Source organism: Eumetopias jubatus, unplaced genomic scaffold, assembly GCF_037043125.1.
Source record: "Eumetopias jubatus isolate StellerSeaLion01/CBP00866 unplaced genomic scaffold, mEumJub1_p1.0 scaffold_3, whole genome shotgun sequence".
In the NCBI taxonomy this organism is placed as follows: Eukaryota; Metazoa; Chordata; class Mammalia; order Carnivora; family Otariidae; genus Eumetopias; species Eumetopias jubatus.
Window position 1 is genome coordinate 103,501,165 of NW_028274809.1, and position 21,951 is coordinate 103,523,115.

The window sequence follows — 21,951 nt, forward strand, 5'->3', positions numbered from 1 at the left end:
TGATATGATACTGTATGTGGAAAACCCAAAAGACTCCACCCCAAAACTGCTAGAACTCATACAGGAATTCAGTAAAGTAGCAGGATATAAAATCAATGCACAGAAATCAGTGGCATTCCTATACACCAACAACAAGACAGAAGAAAGAGAAATCAAGTAGTCGATCCCATTTACAATTGCACCCAAAACCATAAGATACCTAGGAATAAATCTAACCAAAGAGGCAAAGGATCTGTACTCAGAAAACTATAAAATACTCATGAAAGAAATTGAAGACACAAAGAAATGGAAAAACGTTCCATGCTCATGGATTGGAAGAACAAACATTGTGAAGATGTCAATGCTACCTAGAGCAATCTACACATTCAATGCAATCCCCATCAAAATACCATCCACTTTTTTCAAAGAAATGGAACAAATAATCCTAAAATTTGTATGGAACCAGAAGAGACACCGAATAGCCAGAGGAATATTGAAAAAGAAAAGCAAAGCTGGCGGCATCACAATTCCAGACTTCCAGCTCTATTACAAAGCTGTCATCATCAAGACAGTATGGTACTGGCACAAAAACAGACACATAGATCAATGCAACAGAATCGAGAGCCCAGAAATGGACCCTCAACTCTATGGTCAACTCATCTTTGACAAAGCAGGAAAGAATGTCCAATGGAATAAAGACAGTCTCTTCAACAAATGGTGTTGGGAAAATTGGACAGCCACATGCAGAAGAATGAAACTGGACCATTTCCTTACACCACACACAAAAATAGACTCCAAACGGTTGAAAGACCTAAACGTGAGACAGGAGTCCATCAGAATCCTAAAGGAGAACACAGGCAGCAACCTCTTCGACTTCAGCCGCAGCAACTTCTTCCTAGAAACATCGCCAAAGGCAAGGGAAGCGAGGGCAAAAATGAACTATTGGGATTTCATCAAGATAAAAAGCTTTTGCACAGCAAAAGAAACAGTCCACAAAACCAAAAGACAACCGATAGAATGGGAGAAAATATTTGCAAGTGACATATCAGATAAAGGGCTAGTATCCAAAATCTATAAAGAACTTATCAAACTCAACACCCAAAGAACAAATAATCCAATCAAGAAATGGGGAGAAGACATGAACAGACATTTTTCCAAAGAAGACATCCAGGGGCGCCTGGGTGGCTCAGATGGTTAAGTGTCTGCCTTCGACTCAGGTCATGATCCCAGGGTCCTGGGATCGAGCCCCATATCGGGCTCCTGGCTCAGCAAGGAGCCCGCTTCTCTCTCTCCCTCTGCCTCTCTCCCTGCTCATGCTTTCTCTTCTCTATCTCTGTGTCTCAAACGAATAAATAAAATCCTCAAAGAAGACATCCAAATGGCCAACAGACACATGAAAAAGTGCTCAACATCGCTTGGCATCAGGGAAATCCAAATCAAAACCTCAATGAGATACCACCTCACACCAGTCAGAATGGCGAAAATTAACAAGTCAGGAAATGACAGATGCTGGCGGGGATGTGGAGAAAGGGGAACCCTCCTACACTGTTGGTGGGAATGCAAGCTGGTGCAGCCACTCTGGAAAACAGTATGGAGGTTCCTCAAACAGTTGAAAATAGAGCTACCATACGATCCAGCAATTGCACTATTGCGTATTTACCCCAAAGATACAAATGTAGGGATCCGAAGGGGTACGTGCACCCCAATGTTTATAGCAGCAATGTCCACGATAGCCAAACTGTGGTTAAAGCCAAGATGTCCATCGACAGATGAATGGATAAAGAAGATGTGGTATATATACACAATGGAATATTATGCAGCCATCAAAAGGAATGAGATCTTGCCATTTGCAACGACATGGATAGAACTGGAGGGTGTTATGCTGAGTGAAATAAGTCAATCAGAGAAAGACATGTATCATATGACCTCACTGATACGAGGAATTCTTAATCTCAGGAAACAAACTGAGGGTTGCTGGAGTGGTGGGGGGTGGGAGGGATGGGGTGGCTGGGTGATAGACATTGGGGAGGGTATGTGCTATGGTGAGCGCTGTGAATTGTGCAAGACTGTTGAATCACAGATCTGTACTTCTGAAACAAATAATGCAAGATATGTTAAGAAAAAAGAAAAAGAAGAAGATAGCAGGAGGGGAAGAATGAAGGGGAGTACGTCGGAGGGGGAGACGAACCATGAGAGACGATGGACTCTGAAAAACAAACTGAGGGTTCTAGAGGGGAGGTGGGTGGGGGGATGGATTAGCCTGGTGATGGGTATTAAGGAGGGCACCTTCTGCGTGGAGCCCTGGGTGTTATGCACAAACAATGAATCATGGAACACTACAACAAGAACTAATGATGTAATGTATGGTGATTAACATAACAATAAAAAATTAAAAAATAAAAATAAATGAATGAATGAATGAATGAATGATTGCCAGAAGCACAGTGGGGTGCAGGGATGGGTAAAATGGGTAAAGAGGAGTGGGAGCTACAGGCTTCTAGTTATGGAAAGAATAAATCATTGGCATACAAGGCACCCATGGGGAATGCAGTCCATGATACTGTAATACTGTTGCATGGGGACAGATGGTAGCTACACTTGTGGTGAGCACAGCATGATGTATAGACAAGTTAAATCATCATGTTGTGCCCCTGAAATGAATGTAGCATTGTGTGCCAACTACACTCAAAAACGTTTTAAAATAAGTAAGTGTTTAGGGACACCTGGGTGGCTCAGTCAGTTAAGCGTCTGCCTTCAGCTCAGGTCATGATCCCAGGGTCCTGGGATCGAATCCCACATTGGGCTCCTTGCTCGGCGGGGAGCCTGCTTCTCCCTCTGCCTGCCGTTCCCCCTGCTTGTGCTCGCTCTCACTCTCTCCCTGACAAATAAATTTTTTAAAAAACTTAAAAAAATAAAAAAATAAAATAAAATAAATGTTTCATAAAACGTAAATGCTGCAGTCAATCAATATATATATATAAATAAAATATACCCAGAGAAATGCGGCTCTTGCAACCACTGGACAACACTGCAAGGAAACAATCTGGGAAAAATGAACAGGCTCTGCAAGGAGGCACGGCTTGATGGCAGCACGAGCGGACCGCCAGAAAAAGAAACAGAAGTTACTTCATCTGAATCTGATAATCTTTTCTGGCTCTCCTCTCAAGGACACAAAGGGGGGAAACAAAAACCTCCGTCAATGAAAGCCAAGGTTGTGGAGATAGAGGCCGGGGAAATGAGAGGAACCTCCCTTACTGTCACACCTTCCCTCCTGCCCATAAAGGGCACCTGATCCAGGGCAGAGGTAAACACTGTGCTCTGTAAAGAGGCTTAAGGAAAGACTAAGTCTTCTACGGTCTATAAGAGACAGTGCTGCCCAGACAGGGAGAAACAAGAAAGGAAGACAGGCTTCTCTGAACCTTTAGGAACTCATTCCTTTTGATTCTTCATGGCCCTATGTAATTCTGACTCTCCATCTCGGCCTCTCCAACTAACAAACCCTAACATTTTTTTTCTTCTCCACACTACAACATTTATAGACACTGCTATGATGCAATTTTACGGTTAATGATATCCTATCCTACACTGTGCACCGTCCTCTCATCTGCCTTACCTGCCCTCCCCCACCCTCACCCAGTTAGACCATAAAGACCATTAGGGCAGAGACAAAGGAAGCCCTAGGTTAACAGAGAATCTACAAATTTCAAATACAAAGCAGCATGGCATGGGCCTTGAGACAAGAGTGCACCGGGATGAAGTCCACATGTCCCATATTTAGACAGAGCTAGACTGCCCAGGCACTAGTAGTCATGGTCAGGACAGGGACTGGGCCCGATGGTCTTCACTGGACACCCAGCCCCCAGTGCAGTATCTGGCACATCGTAAGTGCTTAATTAACTTCAGCTGTTACATAAGCACCTGGGGTCAAGTCCCCAAAACCTTAGTTCCTAGATCCGTCACCTTGAACAAGTTACTTGGCTTACTGGGGCATCAGTCTCCTCATCTACAAAATGAAAGAACACAATCTACCCCATACGGTAATTAGACGGTAAAAACGAACTCATATTTCGCACCATTTCTGGTACATAGCACCTATCCCCAAACCATGGGTTGTCATTATTATTCTACAATATTAAATACGGGTCCACAATCACTCATCCAAAACTCTGGCAGCCTGATGTGTTCTGGAATACAAAATTTTTCAGCTTTTACAAAAGTCAAGTAGTGCAAACAGTTACATATATAGGATAGGAAACATATGTAGAGAATAGAACCTATAGAGAGAGGGGAGGGGAGAATATATATATATATTCAACAACATGTGGGGCAGCAATCCACAATCAAATATACGAACACTTTAGTGGTGAAACATGCCCTGAGCAGGTAAGTGAAGACTACACGTAGTTTCATGTCAGTTCACTGTGGTCAAATGACAAATGGAAAACACAAGGTGTGGGGGCTTCGGGGATTTTGGAACCGTGGAAAAAGGACTCTGGGACCATATTCATGAAAAACCTGGTCCGCACTGAGCTGCTAAATGTGCAGGTGCCCACACGGTAAGGGTACAGCGCTGCCTGGCTGAACAGAAGGGACCATTCACTGGGAAAGCTGCACAGCATCAGTGTCCCTCAACTCCCTCCAGCTGAGGGTGCCCATGCAGCTTCTCTGGGTTGTATCACTCTATTTTCATCCTTCTCATCTATAGAAGGGGTGGGGGACAGGGGACACAACAGTGGCTGGAGGTACATACAAAAATCTACTCCACCATTCTTCTCACTCTTCAAGTTTTAATAAAGGAAGAGACCAGATCAAGGAGGGCAACCATATTCAAAATCTGGAGGTTTACTTGTAATGTCTGAGTAATCTAGAAAAGAAACCTCATGTACATAAAGAGTCTCCCCTCTCCTTCTGTCTCCCACAGTCACTAGGACAACAATGAACACTAAGTGCTTCCATGTTGAACAGCACCCCACGGTGCAGCCCTCTGGTGTTCTGACATACAATGGCCTTATACTGATTCCTCAATCCCCAAGATGACTTCTATTATCCAAGAAAGTCCAAAGCCAACTCACAGATGATCAGTGACAGGCTAACAGAATGCAAACTGATCGTAATAGAGTCTGAATGAGAGAGGGCTAAAGAAGGCAAGATTTCTTAAAATTCAGATAAGGTGCTCCAAAAACAAACCGTACTCTACCTAACCTATACCAGTGCTCTCCCCATCCCAAAATTATAAGCCTACTCTTCTGCCAGATGAATCATGAATGGTTCCCATCACTAAAGGAAAAGTATTTATGGGGGCACCTGGGTGGCTCAGTCAGTTAAATGCCCAACTCTTGGTTTTGGCTCAGGTCATGATCTCAGAGTCATGAGATCGAGCCACATGTTGGGCACCACACTGGGTGTAGAGCCTGCTTAAGATTCTCTCTCTCTCCCTCTGCCCCTCTCCACCATGCTAGAAAGAAAAGAAAAGAAAAGAAAAGAGAAGAGAAGAGAAGAGAAGAGAAAAGAAAAGAAAAGGAAAGAAAAGAAAAGAAAAGAAAAGAAAGAAAAAAGAAAAGAAAAGAAAGAAAAAGAAAGAAAGAAAAAAAGAGAAAGAAAGAAAGAAAGAAAAGGGAAAGGAAAGGAAAGGAAAGGAAAAGAAAAAAGAAAAGAGAACGAAGGAAGGAAGGAAGGAAGAAAAAAAGGTATTTACACATAGTAGGTGCTCAATGTTCTAGTCTGGGGGCTGGAAAACTACAGTCCATGAGCCAAACTGGTTCTCCATCTGTTTCTATAGATTAAGTTGTTTTGGAACACAGCCATACCCATTCATTTGTGTGTTGCCCGTGGCTGTTTTTTGCACTAGAATGGTCCAAACTAGTTAAATATTTGTGAGAAATCCACATGGCCCACTGAGCCTTAAATATTTACTATGTGGCCTTTAAGAAAGTTTACAGACCCTGTTCTTGTGAGAGGGGCAGAGGCTAGGAAATCAGGGAGACCTATGTTGAAGTCGCAGTTCCATAATCACGAGTAGGAATTACCTCATAATTCTGGGTGATCTCAGTTACCTTATGTATAAAATCAGGGTAGCACCACCTACCTTGCAGGGGCGTTGCAAAGATTAAAGGAGATAAGACAGGTAACATCCTGAATACATAGTAACTAAACAATAAAGGGTAGCTGTTAAACTACAATTAATGCCAAATACAAATGTTTACCAAGTTAAGAAATAATCAAATGTAAAATGATTCAAGCCCCAGCCAACTATTTTTTTAAATAAGACACGGCGTTGACATTCATCTACATTCTTTGTTAAGGAATAACAATACCCAAGTACTACTGCTTTGAAAGCCTAAAATTGTTTCCATTTTCTCCTTCTTTTTAGTCCTTAATTTAAAAAAAAAAAAAAATCAAGAAGCCAAGTTTTAATATAAAGTGAATCCTTTCAATCCATAATATATAAAGCATGTCAAATAAAACCTAAAAGGCACCTGAGGCTCTAATGAGAAATCTTATCTATGATTAAAAGGGATGTGGGAGGAGAACAGGGACGCCTGGGTGGCTCAGTCAGTTAAGGGACTACCTTCAGCTCAGGTCATTATCTCAGGGTCCTGGGATCAAGCCCCATGTCAGGCTCCCTGCTCAACGGGAAGCCTGCTTCTCTGTCTCCCTCTGCCTGCCATTCCCCCTGCTTGTGCTCTAGCAAATAAATAAATACATCTTTAAAAAAATAAAAATAGAACAATCCACAAAGACAAAAGGCAAATGGCACATATGACAAGCTGACTTCCATAATACAGAAACGGACTGTACAAATTAACACCAAAACATAGAAAAATGGACAAAGGATATAAGCAGTTGACAGGAAAAAAATACAAGTGGTTAGTAAACAAAAAATGTACATTTCACCCAAAATTAAAGAGAAACAATTAAAAAGATATGCTTTTATACTATCATTTTGGCAAAAATGAAAGACTTTGATAATACCCAGCATCTGAAAATATATAGGGAACCAGCACTCATACATTCATGCATAGAGTAGAGCAACCTTTGTGTAGAACAATTTGGGAGTATATGTCAAAATTAGAAATTGCATAACCTTTGGAGCGCCTGGGTGGCTCAGTCGGTTAAGCAATTACTCATGATGGGCTCAGGTCCTGATCTCAGGGTCCTGGATCAAGCCCCATGTCAGGCTCCCTGCTCAGCACGGAGTCTGCTTCTCCTTCTCCCTCTGCTGCTCCCCCTGCTTGTGCTTTCTCTCTCAAATGAATTTTAAAAATCTTAAAAAAAAAAAAAAAGGAGGGGGGTCTAAAAGGTAAGTTTTCAGATTTTGGTAAAGCTACCAGGACTACTTGCCCTGCCCAACAGTCTAAGCTCCTGAGTTCACTCATGCAACCAGTATTCATTGAGCACCTTCTATGTTCCAGGCTCCAGGCTCCAGGCTCCAGGCATGCAGAGGGCTCGGTGTCACCACACTGAGAGAGCTTATAAAGAAAGGGGGTGCTCAGTACTGTGTAACATTAGAAACATCTGACATGGCCCGGACCGTAAAGCCATCGGTATGAAGCTGTGTAAGATATTAGAGCTTGGAGGCTCTCAAGAGATGACCTGGTCCAACACCAGCATTGCAGACAGGTGAAGTGACTCGTCCATGATCACATGCAACTCGGTAGTAAACCCCATCTTCCTGACTTCTCCTTCACACCAAGCTGTCTTCCTTATAAGTTACTTTGAGAAGGGTCAAATCTTAATTTTTCACACTTTTGTGACCCTGAAAACGCTATTCTGAAAAAAACTACCCAATCTTCAAACCTTGGATTCCTCCACGCAGTGTTGTCATGTTCTTCTGGCTTCCCACCCAATTCTGTAGGTCTCTGCTACTGCTCCCACTATATTATACTGTAACCCTTGGCTTGCTGATCAGTGCTCTCCCTCCCCACTCCCCCTGTACTAGGAGCTCCTGGAAGACAGGAACCAGTCTTGATAACCACCGCTAATATCCCAGTGCTTGTTATGCGGCAGACATGGGACAACTTGATACACCGTCTCATTTATTTTTTGTTGTTGTTGTTTAGATATGCACTTTATTTTTCATTTAAATTCAATTAATTAACATATAGTGTATTATTGGTTTCAAAGATAGAGGTCAGTGACTCATCAGTCCTATATCCAGTGCTCATTACATCACGTGCCTTCCTTAATGCCCATAACCCAATTACTCCATCCCCCCACCTTCCTCCCCTCCAGCAACACTCACTTTGCTTCCTATGATTAAGAGTCTCTTTTGGGTTTGTCTCCCTCTCTGATTTTATCTTGTTTTATTTTTCTCTCTTCCCCTATGCTCCTCTGTTTTGTTTCTTAAATTCCACATATTTGTGAAATCATATAACAATCATCTTTCTCTGATTGACTTACTTCACTTAACGTAACACCCTCTAGTTCTATTCATGTCATTGCAAATGGCAAGATTTCAATTTTGTTCATGGCTGAGTAGTATTCCATTGTGTGTATATATACCACATCTTCTTTATCCATTCATTTGTCGATGGACACCTGGGCTCTTTCCATAGTTTGGCTATTGTGGACATCACCATTACAAACACCGGGGTGCAGGTGCCCCTTCGGATCACTACATTTGCATCTTTGGGGTAAATCCCTACTAGTGCAATTGCTGGGTTGTAGGGTAGCTCTATTTTCAGCTTCTTGAGGAACCTCCATACTGTTTTCCAGAGTGGCTGTACCAGTTTGCATTCCCACCAACATACACTGTCACATTTAGTACTCATAATAACTCAGTTATCCCAACACTGTAGATGAGGGAACTAAAGCCCGAAGCCAGGAGCGGTTAAGAGAGCTCACACAGTACAGCAGACTCTCTGGGTTACCTATTTAACATCCCTATTACCTCAGTCCCATCCCTAACTTTCTCCTTCAACCCATAATATATAAAGCATGAGTTTTATATATTAACAGAAGTCTGATATTGCTCAAAGGTCTGATGTTGCACAGTTGCACATTATGGTTGGAGTAGAGCTCTTTGTTTCATTATCTGCCCTTACTGGACTGGACGCTTAGGGAGTACTTATTCACTCATGGAACCAGTATTTGTTGAGAGGAGTCTGACAGTATTCAAATATCCCCCCTCCTTCACACAGCCACATGTTTCACTCAATGGAGGCTGGACTCTTCTTGAGATCAGGAGGTCAAGCATGATGGTGGAAAACAGTCATGGACACCAATCTATTTTCCAGTGATGCTGGGGTGGCCATGCAAAGCCATTCTGGCCAATCTGATGTACAAAGGTCTGCCGGGGAGCTTCTGACAAAGGTTTCCCTCCAAGTAAAAGACACAAGCAGACACTCTTCCCTGGACACTGCCTTAGCTACTGCAGACTTCTTAAACTCTGAAAGAAAATCACTCAATCTCCTGATAGCAGTTTGAAGCCAATAAGTCAGTCCTCAGTTACTCTCAGGCAAAAACATCGCAATGTGCACCCAGAGTGGTGGAATTGGGATTCCAACCCAGACGAAGTGACTTTACAGCCCCCAAAAATGGAGCGACCAGACCCTCTACCACCTCCCCTGTCTGTAACATTCCCATCACCCAGCACCAAGGCTGGGCACATAAGCAGCACTTGTCATCTGCAGCTAAATAAATAAATAGATGAATGAAACAAAAATTAAGCTCAGCCTTCAAAGACAGGATAAATTTTATATGCAATTTTAAGTAAAATATCAGGGTCCTAGGTAACAGCCTTAATGAGTATAAAGCCTGCTAACTCTTAGATGAGACCAAGGTTTAATGAATTTGGAAAACAAGAGTCTACGCTAGAGCAAACAAAAAAAATCCTACACGCACCAGTTTCCAAGTCCAAACCAATCTCAGAAGACTGAGCCAATAAAAAAACACAACAGATTCTGTTTCCTTTGAGCCCCTTTCTCAATGTCTATAGCACCTATTAAGAGTCACACAGATGCCGTACTCTTCCATCCCAATCTTGACCCAAAGGGGTCAAGGGGCCACTCCCTTGGCAAACTAAAAGAGAGGGGAAGGGGACAGGTAGAGAGAATGACACCTCTGCAGTACAAGTCCAGTCCAGTTTTTAGTCACGAAAGCTCAATCCTTGAATGGTAAAATGGTCAACCTTCCCAACTCATTTGGGTCTTGGGATCCCTGCCTGCACCCCCTACCCACCAAAGGCACATGCCCACCTCAATCTTTAGAACTTGAAGGATATCCTCCAGGCCATTACATACAAGTCACAGAAGAGTCCTTGGCAACCCATACTATTTCTAGCCAGGTACCTAGGCCAACTTCAAAACAATGACCTGAAGGTAAAATGCTCCACATGCTATCGCCAATTCCATTCCCCACAGGAAATCAGTGAAGACATCTGCTATTCATGAAGGGCCACTCACCAAAGTCTCATGACCCTTTCAGTTCAAGATAGAACATTCACTTTAACTTCAAGGCTGCAAATGACCGTAAACTTTCCAACATAAAGCCTCTCTTTATCTGCTCACTTGGCCTTCTCTCAAAGTACTAAAGCATAAGGATTTTTTGATCCCCAACAAAAATTAAAGAAAACCCTACTTGCTCCAGAATAAAACATCCAAATGCCACAGCCTACGTGAGTGTCTTACTGGAAGCCAAGGAACTGTGCTGACTGCTCCCAAACGAGTCTTTTTTCTAAGGACCAATTCTGACCCACCGAGGCAGCCCAGCCACCTACGCCAGTGCCTTCTAAAGCACAGCTTACCTTGTAATTGCTAGAGTTCACCCAAGAGGTAGCAAGCCCATCCACAAGTTTATCTAACATGGTCTGGTCATGTTCAAGGTCAGCAGACTTCTGTTTGTCTGAGAAATAGTCTATAAGTTCTTGGCCAACCTGCAGTCGTTTCCCCACATCCTTCTGCAACACCTGTGCCAGGCAGGACTCCATGCGAGCCTCCATGGTGGAATTCAAATCCAGATCCGGCAGAAGCTAGAGGGCAGTCAGGGTGACACCCTCCCAGTAAATGTACCCAGGAGGTTGCCTCTTTGTTCGCTGAAATCTACTAAGAGCCTGTGTTTCAAAGATGCAATCCGGGGAATGGCAACAATGCACCATGTGTGTCTGAAGAGCAGCTGGTGGGATATTAAAAGTCCAATTTAAATAACTAGTAGAAGATAAAGGAGTGAGTGGCCGAGTGAGGTTCTACTACTGGGTCTGAAATTCTTCATAATTCAGCAGTCCATTCTGAAAAGGGAAAGAGAACGACAAATCAGCACAGATAACGTAACTTCCAAATGTTATGAAACATTAAATCAAAGACAAAGCAATTCGTGCTGCAGAATCATTTATAATCACAAGTGGAGTGAGAAGCATGAATGCTTGGCAACCAGATCTGAAAAACATAATTATTATTTTTACCAGGAAGAACATGGAAGCCCAAAGCAAAGAGCCAATGAGCTATATAGTTGGTAGGTTGATGTTTTTCACAACTTTCCAGCTTGTAAATGAGCCAGTCAGGAAAGCAATCTTCCGCTTCAGCTAGCATATTTATTTGTAGCTTAAATTTTGCTTCCCACCAAAAACTTAACACCACTCTGTGTGTGAATCACTGGAGGTACTGTAGCTTATTGCCTTACTCTGAGTTTTCTAAAAAAAAAAAAAAACAAAAACAAAAAAAACCCAGTGCTGGAAATGGGGCAGGCTCCATAGAAACACCATTGACCAAAGTGGCCGGCCTGGTAACATAGACCAAAGACAGCACCTCCATCAAACCTCTTGCTCAGTAGCTTGACAACAGAATGAATGGTGATCCCTGCCTCCTCCTTCTCCCTCCAACAAAGAAGACGGGGTGATGAGAGGGAGAAATGGGAACAGGCCCACACGCTGATCGCTCATGGACAGTATTCTCAGCTGACAACAGCACCATTTGGACCTGGTATTATGTTATATATAAAATCAGGAGATCTCAAGATCATGTTACGGGAAAGTTATACCAAAATTGTTTTCATTAGACAAACTCAGTAAGCTGAACAGTTAATCTACGGCTGCTGGAGCAATTATACACATCTATTTCTAACTTCAATTTCTTGTCTTGATTCTTTTCATTCTAACCTAAGAAGACTCACAGAAAACCTGTCTTCAAGATGCAGCTCCCTGACTCTGTACTAAATAGAACTGTTCCTCACAGCAACAGTCAATCCCAACTCTCAGGGGTTCTAGCAGGTAAATATGAACTTGTACATCAAGTAAAATTACAAGTCTGTGCAGAGGAATTCTTCCCCTTTCTAACATCACCTCATCCATCCCTACCCTCAGGATAAAGAGCACAGTGCACTTCCTGAGTTCCAGAATCAGAGACTTCTGACACCAACAGGAATAATTTAAGTCGAGTCATTCAATGCGGAAGATCTCCTTCAAAAGACTCGGACACACGATTATCCATCTGAGGGTAGGGACTGCGGGCAGGACAGCATTCGAGAAGACCCACTATCTCACATGGCAGAGGAGATAGCTGCTTTCCAGTCACTTCCATATCCTGGAGCTGGTCCCTCCTTCATAAGAAGGATCTTCAAGTACATAAAAGCAGCTATTACCCTTCATTCCAATTTTTAGTCCGAACAAAATATCCCCAGTTCCTTAATCAGCTCCTATGTTGGTCTAAAGAAGGCATCAGTGATACAGGAAAACTGGAGAAACTAACAGAACCTTTTCTTTCTTGGCCCAATATTAGCCCAAGAAGCAAATCAAACAAGGGTGGGTTTGTGGTGGATTAAAAATGACCACAAATTCTTGGTTTCTTTTCCCCCACCAAGGTGGGGCCTTAGTCCCCTCCCACAGTGACCCGAGGTTGGCCCTGTGACCTGCTTTGGCCAGTGGCAAGTCAGCAACTGCAAAAGAAAGCAGAGATTTGATAGGCAAGCACTGCAGCTCACCCTCTTAGAATGCCACCCTGGGCCTGCCATGCGGTGAGGAAGCTTCTGGAACTGGAGAGGCCATGTGGAAGAGAACCAACACGCCCCAACCAGCAGCCAGAAGCACTGCTGGACTTGTGAGTGAGTCCACTGGGGACCACTTAGCCCTTTCAGTCATCATCTGACTGCAGCTACACAAATAAGTCTAAGGAGACAAGCAAAAAAAAACTACCCAGCCAAACCACAGAATTATGAGAAATAATATTTCATTGTTGTTTTACTCCACTAAGTCCGCAGTAGTTTGTTATACACCGACAGATAACAGATGTACTCCGCCTTCCCCTAAACATCTTTCATTCTCATTGAAAAGAATCTCCCATCCTTTATTCCTTCAAGGGGCCTAAAATCAACAGACGTTAACCAATAATAATCATCATACAGTTTTTAAGCATCTACTTGAGGTGTCAAGTTCCATTCTAGATTATTTATATACATTATCTTTAATTCTCCAACCAACTGTATAAAGTAGGTATTGAAATCCCTATTTTACAGATAAAGAAACTGAGGTAAGTAATTTTCCAAGGCCACATGGCCAGTTAGTTTCCTTTCCCCACCTTCAAACACTTGTGATTGTAAGTCTGGCCCTGGGTGGCTCAGTTGTTAAGCATCTGCCTTTGGCTCAGGTCATGATCCCAGGGTCCTGGGATGGAGTGCAGCATTGGGCTCCCTGCTCAGGGGGGAATCTGCTTCTCCCTCCCCCACTCCTCCTGCTTGTGTTCCCTCTCTCTCTCTGTGTCTCTCTCTGTCAAATAAATAAATAAAATCTTCAAAAAAAAAAAAAAAGTCTGGCCTAGTTCTGCTCTCACTCAGGGAAAGGAGGTCAGACTTCATGCTCAGGTAGGAAGCAACAGGCAAGAGAACAAAGTCTCCATTGCTAGGAGAGGAATGATCCCATTCATTCAAGTCTCTATGGTAATTTTTAAAATATGTATTATATAAAAAAGCTCCCCTTTGATTAGAATTGTCTAAAATTTCTAACAAATAGGGCGCCTGGGTGGCTCAGTTGGTTAAGTGGCTGCCTTCGGCTCAGGTCATGATCCTGGAGTCCCGGGATCGAGTCCCACATCGGGCTCCCTGCTCGGCGGGGAGTCTGCTTCTCCCTCTGACCCTCTTCCCTCTCGTGCTCTCTATCTCTCATTCTCTCTCTCAAATAAATAAATAAAATCTTTAAAAAAAATAAATAAAATAAAATAAAATTTCTAACAAAAGTATATGTTTCTTGAAGGTAACTATGCAATAAAGGCTTAACATACTCAAAAGTAGGTCACAAATTCCTATGTACAAAACCCACAGAATGAAAGACACTGGAAGCCGCTAGGCATTAAGCAGACTGGGTTCTCTCTTTTCTCCTTTTCTCCCTAAATTTAAAAAAAGAGGGACGCCTGGGTGGCTCAGTCGGTTAAGCGGCTGCCTTTGGCCCAGGTCATGATCCCAGGGTCCTGGGATCAAGTCCTGAGTTGGGCTCCCTGCTCAGCAGGGAGCCTGCTTCTCCCTCTCTCTCCCTCTGCTTGTGCTCTGTCAAATAAATAAAATCTTTAAAAAAAAATTAAAAAAAAGAAAGTAACTGATAATACTTTTTTTTTTTTAATTTTACTTATTTATTTGACAGAGGCAGAGAGCACAAGCAGGGGGAGCTGCAGCAGAGAGGGAGAAGCAGGCTCTCCACTGAACAGGGAGCCTGATGCGGGGCTGAGTCCCAGGACCCGATCACGACCTGAGCCTAAGGCAGATGCTTAACCGACTGAGCCACCCAGGTGCCCCTGATAATCCTCTCTTATATTTATTTTTACTAAACTGGATTTTTAGGGTACCTTTTTCTGATGCTCTTGAGCATTTGCTCCATCTCCGCTTTCAAAGGCCTTCAGGGAGTATCAATCACATGGTCCCAGTGCACGAGGTACAAAAGTGCAGAATCTCCCTCCCACTCCTGCCCCCAAGTCGCCTTGTTTCCTGCCTAAAAGCAAATAATGTCCCTAGTTTCCTGTGGTATTTTTAGCGATCCAGGTAAATAAAAATGTGTCCTTCTCCCTGTACCCCCCCCCAGGAATGTTCTAAGCCAACAAAAATACAAGCAAAATTTCATATAGCAACAGAATTAAAAAATGTTATACTAAAAATGCAGAAAACAGAATACAAACAAGAGGAGGAGGTAAAAATCTCTTCCTTCCACCCACATCCTGTCTAGGCTCTCTACCAGGGAAGAGGGCAACAAGGAAACAGGTCTAAAGTTAACCTGGAACCTAAGGTCCCAGACATTACCTGTGGCTGGACCAAATGAAAACCAGGTCTGTTATGTGTAAGGCATTACTGGAAGGCACTGGGACACAAGTGTAAACAGGACTCAGCCCTTACCCAGAGAGAGCTTACAAAACCAGCACAGCACCTATTCACATCAGTTCTGAAATCATCATTCAGGAGAGTGGCATCACACAGGTGACTACCTGACAGCAGTACTAACGTTAGAAATTACTCAGGGGGCGCCTGGGGGGCTCAGCTGGTTAAGCAGCCGACTCTTGATTTCAGCTCAGGTCATGATCTCAGGGTGGTGAGATTGAGCCCCACGTCAGGCTCGAAGCTCAGTGGGGGAGTCGGCTTGAGATTCTCTATCTCCCTCTCCGCCTCCCCTTCCCTCCCTCTCTAAAGAAAAAAATAAATTACTCAGAATGTGGGACTGAATAAATCACAGGGATGAAAGCTACAGCATAGGGAATACAATCAACGGCATCGTATGTAGAGATGGTAGCTACACTTGTGAGCACCGCATAATGTAGACTTGGGGAATCACTATGCTCTACACCTGAAACTAATGCGACACTGTGTGTCAACTCTACTTCAATAAAAAGAAAAAACAATTACTCAGAATGTAACACTATTTCTAAGTTTTAAAAAAAGTTCTACTTGCACACATTTTCCAAAATAAGAGAAATGTAAAAATGATATAAAAGGAAAGGTAGGTACCTTAGAATAGCCAGTTACCTTTCCTCCTCTTAATTTATCAGGCTAAGTGTTCTTTAGTAAGATCTCACCACGAAAGCCATGGAGCCCACTAGATGTTATTGTACCAGGCCCTGGAAAAGGGACACATTCAGGGTATTTCTGAAAAAATGCCCCAGCTCCTCTAAAACTCCTCCCCAACTGCAAAGGGCCCTTCCATTTCCCAACATCACCACTGTTCTCTGCCCCCAGTACAGCAGTAAGGGGGCAAGCCCCCCAACCTTTTCCTGCCACATCATCTTGGTCTATACCTATGAGGGAAAAACAATAAGAGATCAAGACAATGGTCCTTCGGTCATTCTCCCTTACAGTACCCAGGAAAGGAGAAATTAACAGAGCAATGTTTACAAGAACAATAGCCCTACTCCTGCTAGGGACCAACAGGAAGAAGTTAAAAAATATCAGCTTCAACAAGAATGAAGAAACACGCAATCAGAGAGCCTGAGGTAATGAAAAGAACAACACAGTTAAGAATTCCAGCCTCCAGTCTTGACTGTGCCATTTCCTGAGTGGCACTGGGGAGAATATTCGCTCTACATTCATTATATAAGATGACGAATGGAAAGGGTTTGCACAGGACATTTTTAAAAATTAGCTCCTGGGGTGCCTGGGTGGCTCAGTCAGTTAAGCAGCTGCCTTCGGCTCAGGTCATGATCTCAGGGTCCTGGGATTGAGCCCCATGTTGGGCTCCCTGCTCAGCGGGGAGCCTGCTTCTCCCTCTCCCTCTGCTGCCCCCCCCACTTGTGCTCTCAAATAAGTATATAAAATCTTTTTTAAAAATTAGCTCCTATCTCTAACCCCTTAATTACCATAATTATTGTGTGGCACTTAGGTACCCAACTTACAGAGGTGTATTAACAATGGAGGATGGGGGGAGGGTGGGAGAGAACAGAACCAACGATAAACTCTGCTCTGTAGACTTCTCCATAAGAGAAGTTACACGTAGGACCATTTTTACCTAGTAGTTCCAAATAAGTTAATATTTCTCATAAGTCTGTGGGTTGGCTGGGCCCAGCTAGGTTCTTTCTACAAATCTCGCCTGGGATCATTCATGCCACTGTTGTCACCTGCAGGCTTTACTTGGGTTCAAGAGTCCACAATGGCATCACTCACATGTCTGACACACTGATGCCGGCTGTTGGCTGGACCTCTTGCCACATAACCGTTCAGTAACCTAGCCCACAGCTCTATACAGAGCACTGCAAGGTAGCAAAGGCGGAAGGTACCAGGCCTCTCGAGGCCTAGAATCCAGAACTTGCAAATCACTTCTGCTACATTCTGCGGTCAAAGCAAGTCACTAGGCCAGCCCAGATTAAGTGTGAGAAAATGGATTCTACCAATTAATAGGAGGGCTGCAAACTGTTGTGGTCATGTTTTTCAATCTAACTAACATATATACTTTCAATGGATATTTGCAGAATGAATAAATGGATAAACAGATGAATGAGTACATTTGTATTCTGGTTATCCATTACCAGTTAATCTCAGTTACTTTTATTGACTCATCACATATCACATCTCACTACAGAAAATACAACAGAAATAACTATAATCTATAACTTGACTTGAAAATGCTTCCAACTTACTTGGAGAGAATAAAATGCACAAAAAGCTTGTCAATGTAATAATTCAATACAAACATAGGGTGCACATTAGATTTCACAGGTGGAATGTTGCACCCGTCAAGTAAGGGGTATATAAGTACTGTGGCAATTCAGAGAAGGGATGGATCGAGAAGGCCTGGAATGACCAAGTTAAAACTACATATGCCCATCAGGTAATAGGGTGCACTTAATAGGGGAAATGATAAAACTTAATGGGGGGGGAAGCATAAGCAAATGAGGGAGGAAGACACTTGTAAATGGTTGAGGGAAGAAGCGTGCTGAGACCGTGAAATACCCGTGACATAGGTGGGCATCATTACTCTCATTTCAAAGATAAAGAAATGAAACTCAGAAAGGCTCAAAACAACAAAAAAATTGCCCAGAGTTTTAAAGCTAGTAAGGTCAGGCAGTAATTGATAACCAGAGCTGCGTAGTCTTACGGCTTGTATTCTTAACACTATACTACAACACTCTACTACCACGTTGAAAAGCCAAAGTACAGGCACTTACTTAATATCGAAACACAAAAACGGTAAATTTTTGCTATAGCAAAAATTGCTGTTTGCTATAGCATGTGGGGCATAAGAAGCAGAGGATTAGGAAACAAGAAATAAAATCACAAGTACTTGGGAAGATTTAATAAAATAATATTCCATTTTATAGTACTAAGAAGGACAATTTAAACTAGCAGCACAACAAAGTGAATAACAAATCAAAAATCTCCATGGAAAATATGTAGAAAACAGTCATAATACTTTATTTTTTTTTTTTTAAAGATTTTATTTATTTGACAGAGAGAGACAGTGAGAGAGGGAACACAAGCAGGGGGAGTGGGAGAGGGAGAAGCAGGCTCTCTGCTGAGCAGGGAGCCCGATGCGGGGCTCGATCCCAGGACCCTGGGATCATGACCTGAGCCGAAGGCAGATGCTTAACAACTGAGCCACCCAGGCACTGCAGTCATAATACTTTAAAGGCCAACTCCGGAAGCCAGAAATTAACAGAATTTACTCACATTAAGTCAAAAGCGGTGTGTTTGTCAGTAAGACAACCTTTTTTGCACTGTAATGATTTCTATAATATGGTCTGAAATTTTACAAAGACACTCTGCCTTGCCCTGCCAGCAACAAATCTCTGTTCTCACTCTTCCTTCTCTTCCCCCTCAGCCCACCCACTTCTGAGCCCACACATTCACTCCGTGAACATTTACTCTGGGCCTGTGACATGACTGGCGTGTACTATGCTAATGGCCGGAAATCACAGAATGTAAGGCTTGGCCCAGGCTCTCGAGGAGGAGCCCACTGTCCAGAAGAAGGAAGAGACAGAAATGCAAATAGCTGCAATAGTATCTGGAGGAGTGCTAAGCAGGATGTTTGTAGAAGGTGCTGCAGGTGGCAGAGAAAGGAGACAAAAGGCTGCCTGAGGAAATCCAAGTGGGAATTTCAGGACCGGGGCAGGGCAGCTCACACTGAGCAGATACAACACTCACTCTCCCAGCCAGCCCCTGTTTTCATTTGTCAGCCAGTGGTCACTGGCTAGCTCGAGGCAGACTGGGCCTCCAGCCTCCCTGTCTCCCTCCTTCCCTGCCTCAGCATCCTTCAATGGCCTCTCTCTTCAGCCACCTTGACCTCTAACCTTCCGGGTGTCTGCTCTCAGATATTAGCAAGCCCTCCTTGTCTCTCAGCTCCCTGTCATGTTCTGCAATCCGTATTTGCAACCACAACTGCCCATCCTTCCAGCTCCTATGCTCAAGCACATGGCCCCAGCCTCCTCAATTCCATAGAACGCCTTCCCAATTCAACCTTCCTTTTAGTCTGGATTCAATTCCACAGGGGTGTTAAGAGCTTGAAACTACCCTCAACTTTCTCTCCCTCTGGGATAGCTGCCTAATAAGTCCAAACCTTGGAAGAACCTGACACACAATCAGGTGCATTCTCGTGCCTTCATCATGCTGAAGGAACACACACACCCGTCCAACCGGTTTCATTTTACACTGACAGTCTCAAACTTCACGAAGTATCCCAAGCCAGCACCTCAATTCAGGTTCTCTAGTGAGTTTGCTCTGCCCTTCTCTCCAAAATGACTTTCCCATATTCTCCCCAAGGGCCCATGTACCTTGCCCTGCAGCCTGCACCCTTCTCCCTCCCAGGACATCAGCTGCACTGATGCACTTCCTGCTCACCCCGAAGCCCCTCCGATCGGGCTTCACCTGCCACCGCTCCCCTGGAGCTGCTCATCAGGATCACAGATGACTTCCATGCTGGCAAATCCAAGCAATACTTTTCTGTACTTTGCTAACTCCAACTCTCCGCAGTATTCCAAAGCTGGCCACTCCATCCTTCCTGAAAAACTTCCCACTTTGTGAAAACAAATGATCATGCCTTCCTACTACTTTTCTGGCTGCACCTACTTGAGTTTCTCTAACCATCTCTGCTCTGCTTCCAGAGCTGTTGAGGGGCTCAGAACGATGCCTCTCATCTTCTGATCTTGCTCACTCCAAAACACTCAGCATCCATTGCCATGAATTTAAAAACTGCCTTTAAACTGATGACTTCCAAATTGTTCTCTCCAGGGTATCTCTGAACTCATAGCCCACACTGGCCTCACTCTTGCTCTTCCTTCTGCCTTAAATACTGTCCATATGCCTACAGTAGCCTGGCTGCGGGCCTCAGGGCTTCAGCTTAAAAGTCGCCTCCTCAACAAGTCCTTCAAAGATCACTCACAGGAGGGCCCCTGTCACTGCACCCTATTCCCTTCCTTCGAAACACAAGTTATAATTCTATCGCATGTTTGTTTACCTATTTGCTGTTTTCCTACAGGGCTGTCAGCCTTACGAAGGTGGGGGTCTTGTTCATTATGTTCACCTAATGCCTGTAACTATGCCTGTTACACACACGGCACTTGAGAACTATTTGTTAAAAGAATGAAGTTTGTTTGAGCTGAAAATCAAAAGTCACTGGCAATCATTAATTGAGTTCATTTTCTTCTTGGGGAGTAGGAGTAATTGGAGGGTAGGAAGAATGTAAAAAGCATTCCAGGTAAAAGGAATGTGCAAATACATACAAAGCACAAACGCAAGAGACTGTCAAGAGGAAAACCAGCAATTTGGAAAGGCCAGTGCACCGGTCCCCAACCTGTAAACACTAACCCCACCTCTGAAATGAGGGTGTTCAGTTATTACAAGAATGTCTGAGCATTCTTCCATACACACACCAAACGTTACCCATGAACCGAGTAAGTCTTCATAGCCACAATTTTTCAAACTCAGGTACAAGCAGTTATGAATTTTTAAAGGCAAAGATAATGAAATTCTTTTAGTTTGATCATTTTTCTCAATTTTAGTATTTCTCAAATACTAAAAATTCCACTTCTGTAGAGCTCTGTGACGCTGGACACTAAAAAGAGTTCTTAGCCTCAAAAAGTGTGGAAATAACCAGTTAGGCACAGAGCAGAAAGACTGGCACAGACAATGCCCAACAATCATTTCCTTAGCCCCAAAGTCAGCAGGCCTTCACTCAGGGAGCTCTATACAAATCATCTATGAACAGCAGAATCAGGAGACTGTGGGTGTGCATACAATTACTTTCCTGGGAAAGATCATTAAAATCTGGAATTATTCAAGTGATCAAAAGACCGTAAGATTCTGCGGTGGAGGGAAAAATTAGAGTTAATCTATCTATCTATCTCAATCACTCACCCCAGTATGAATAATAATTAACTACAGCGACGTCAGGACAAAAAACAGCCATAACATATAATGCAAATGCCCAAAAAGGAATAAAAGAAGGTTCACCATATTCCATTGAAAGGGCAGGCCATACGAATAGGAAAAAAAAAAAAATCATGAACACTGCTTAACTTCTGGTGGTAAGATTATAGATTGTTCATTGCACTTTTCTGTATTTTCTAAATATTTTCTATAATGAATATGTTACTTTCATAATTACCAATAGTAAAGTACTATTCAAAAATCAGGCACTGCCATCTCATAATGGAGGAAAATCTCCCTTTCAATATTACAGTGGGTATATAATGGAATATAATGTACAACTGTCAATGAAATGTCAAACAAGAAGAAAGTCTGAAATTCATAAGAAGATGAAAGTAGTGTACCAATTACTTCCACAAAGTATGTGATGGTGAAAACCAATACGCTGGTGAAGAAAAATGCCAAAACAAAAATAAAAACAAAAGAACCCAACAGCTCCACATTACTGTACATATACTGTAAGAAAATAATAGAAGATACTACATCAGCACCAGATAACTTCTTGGTAACAGTTAATACTTACCTTCACTAGTATTTTAATGAAGTAATTTTTTTAATATTTTGGATTAAAATATTTAAGTACTAAAATATCAAAAATATTTAAAATAAAATACTGTTTTGTCTGTGAATTGTAAAAGTAAGTGATAGCTTTAATTT

At 42.9% G+C, this 21,951-nt stretch overlaps 1 protein-coding gene across 1 annotated transcript in view; it reads right to left on the reverse strand.

The window, feature by feature from the left end:
- CLASP1 (cytoplasmic linker associated protein 1) overlaps positions 1-21,951 on the reverse strand; it is a 260,166-nt gene that overhangs the window by 217,674 nt on the left and 20,541 nt on the right. The window contains exon 2 of the mRNA XM_088021764.1: positions 10,724-11,203. Coding sequence (XP_087877890.1) covers positions 10,724-10,918 — 195 coding nt within the window. The 5' untranslated portion in view covers positions 10,919-11,203. The remainder of the gene's footprint in view (positions 1-10,723; positions 11,204-21,951) is intronic.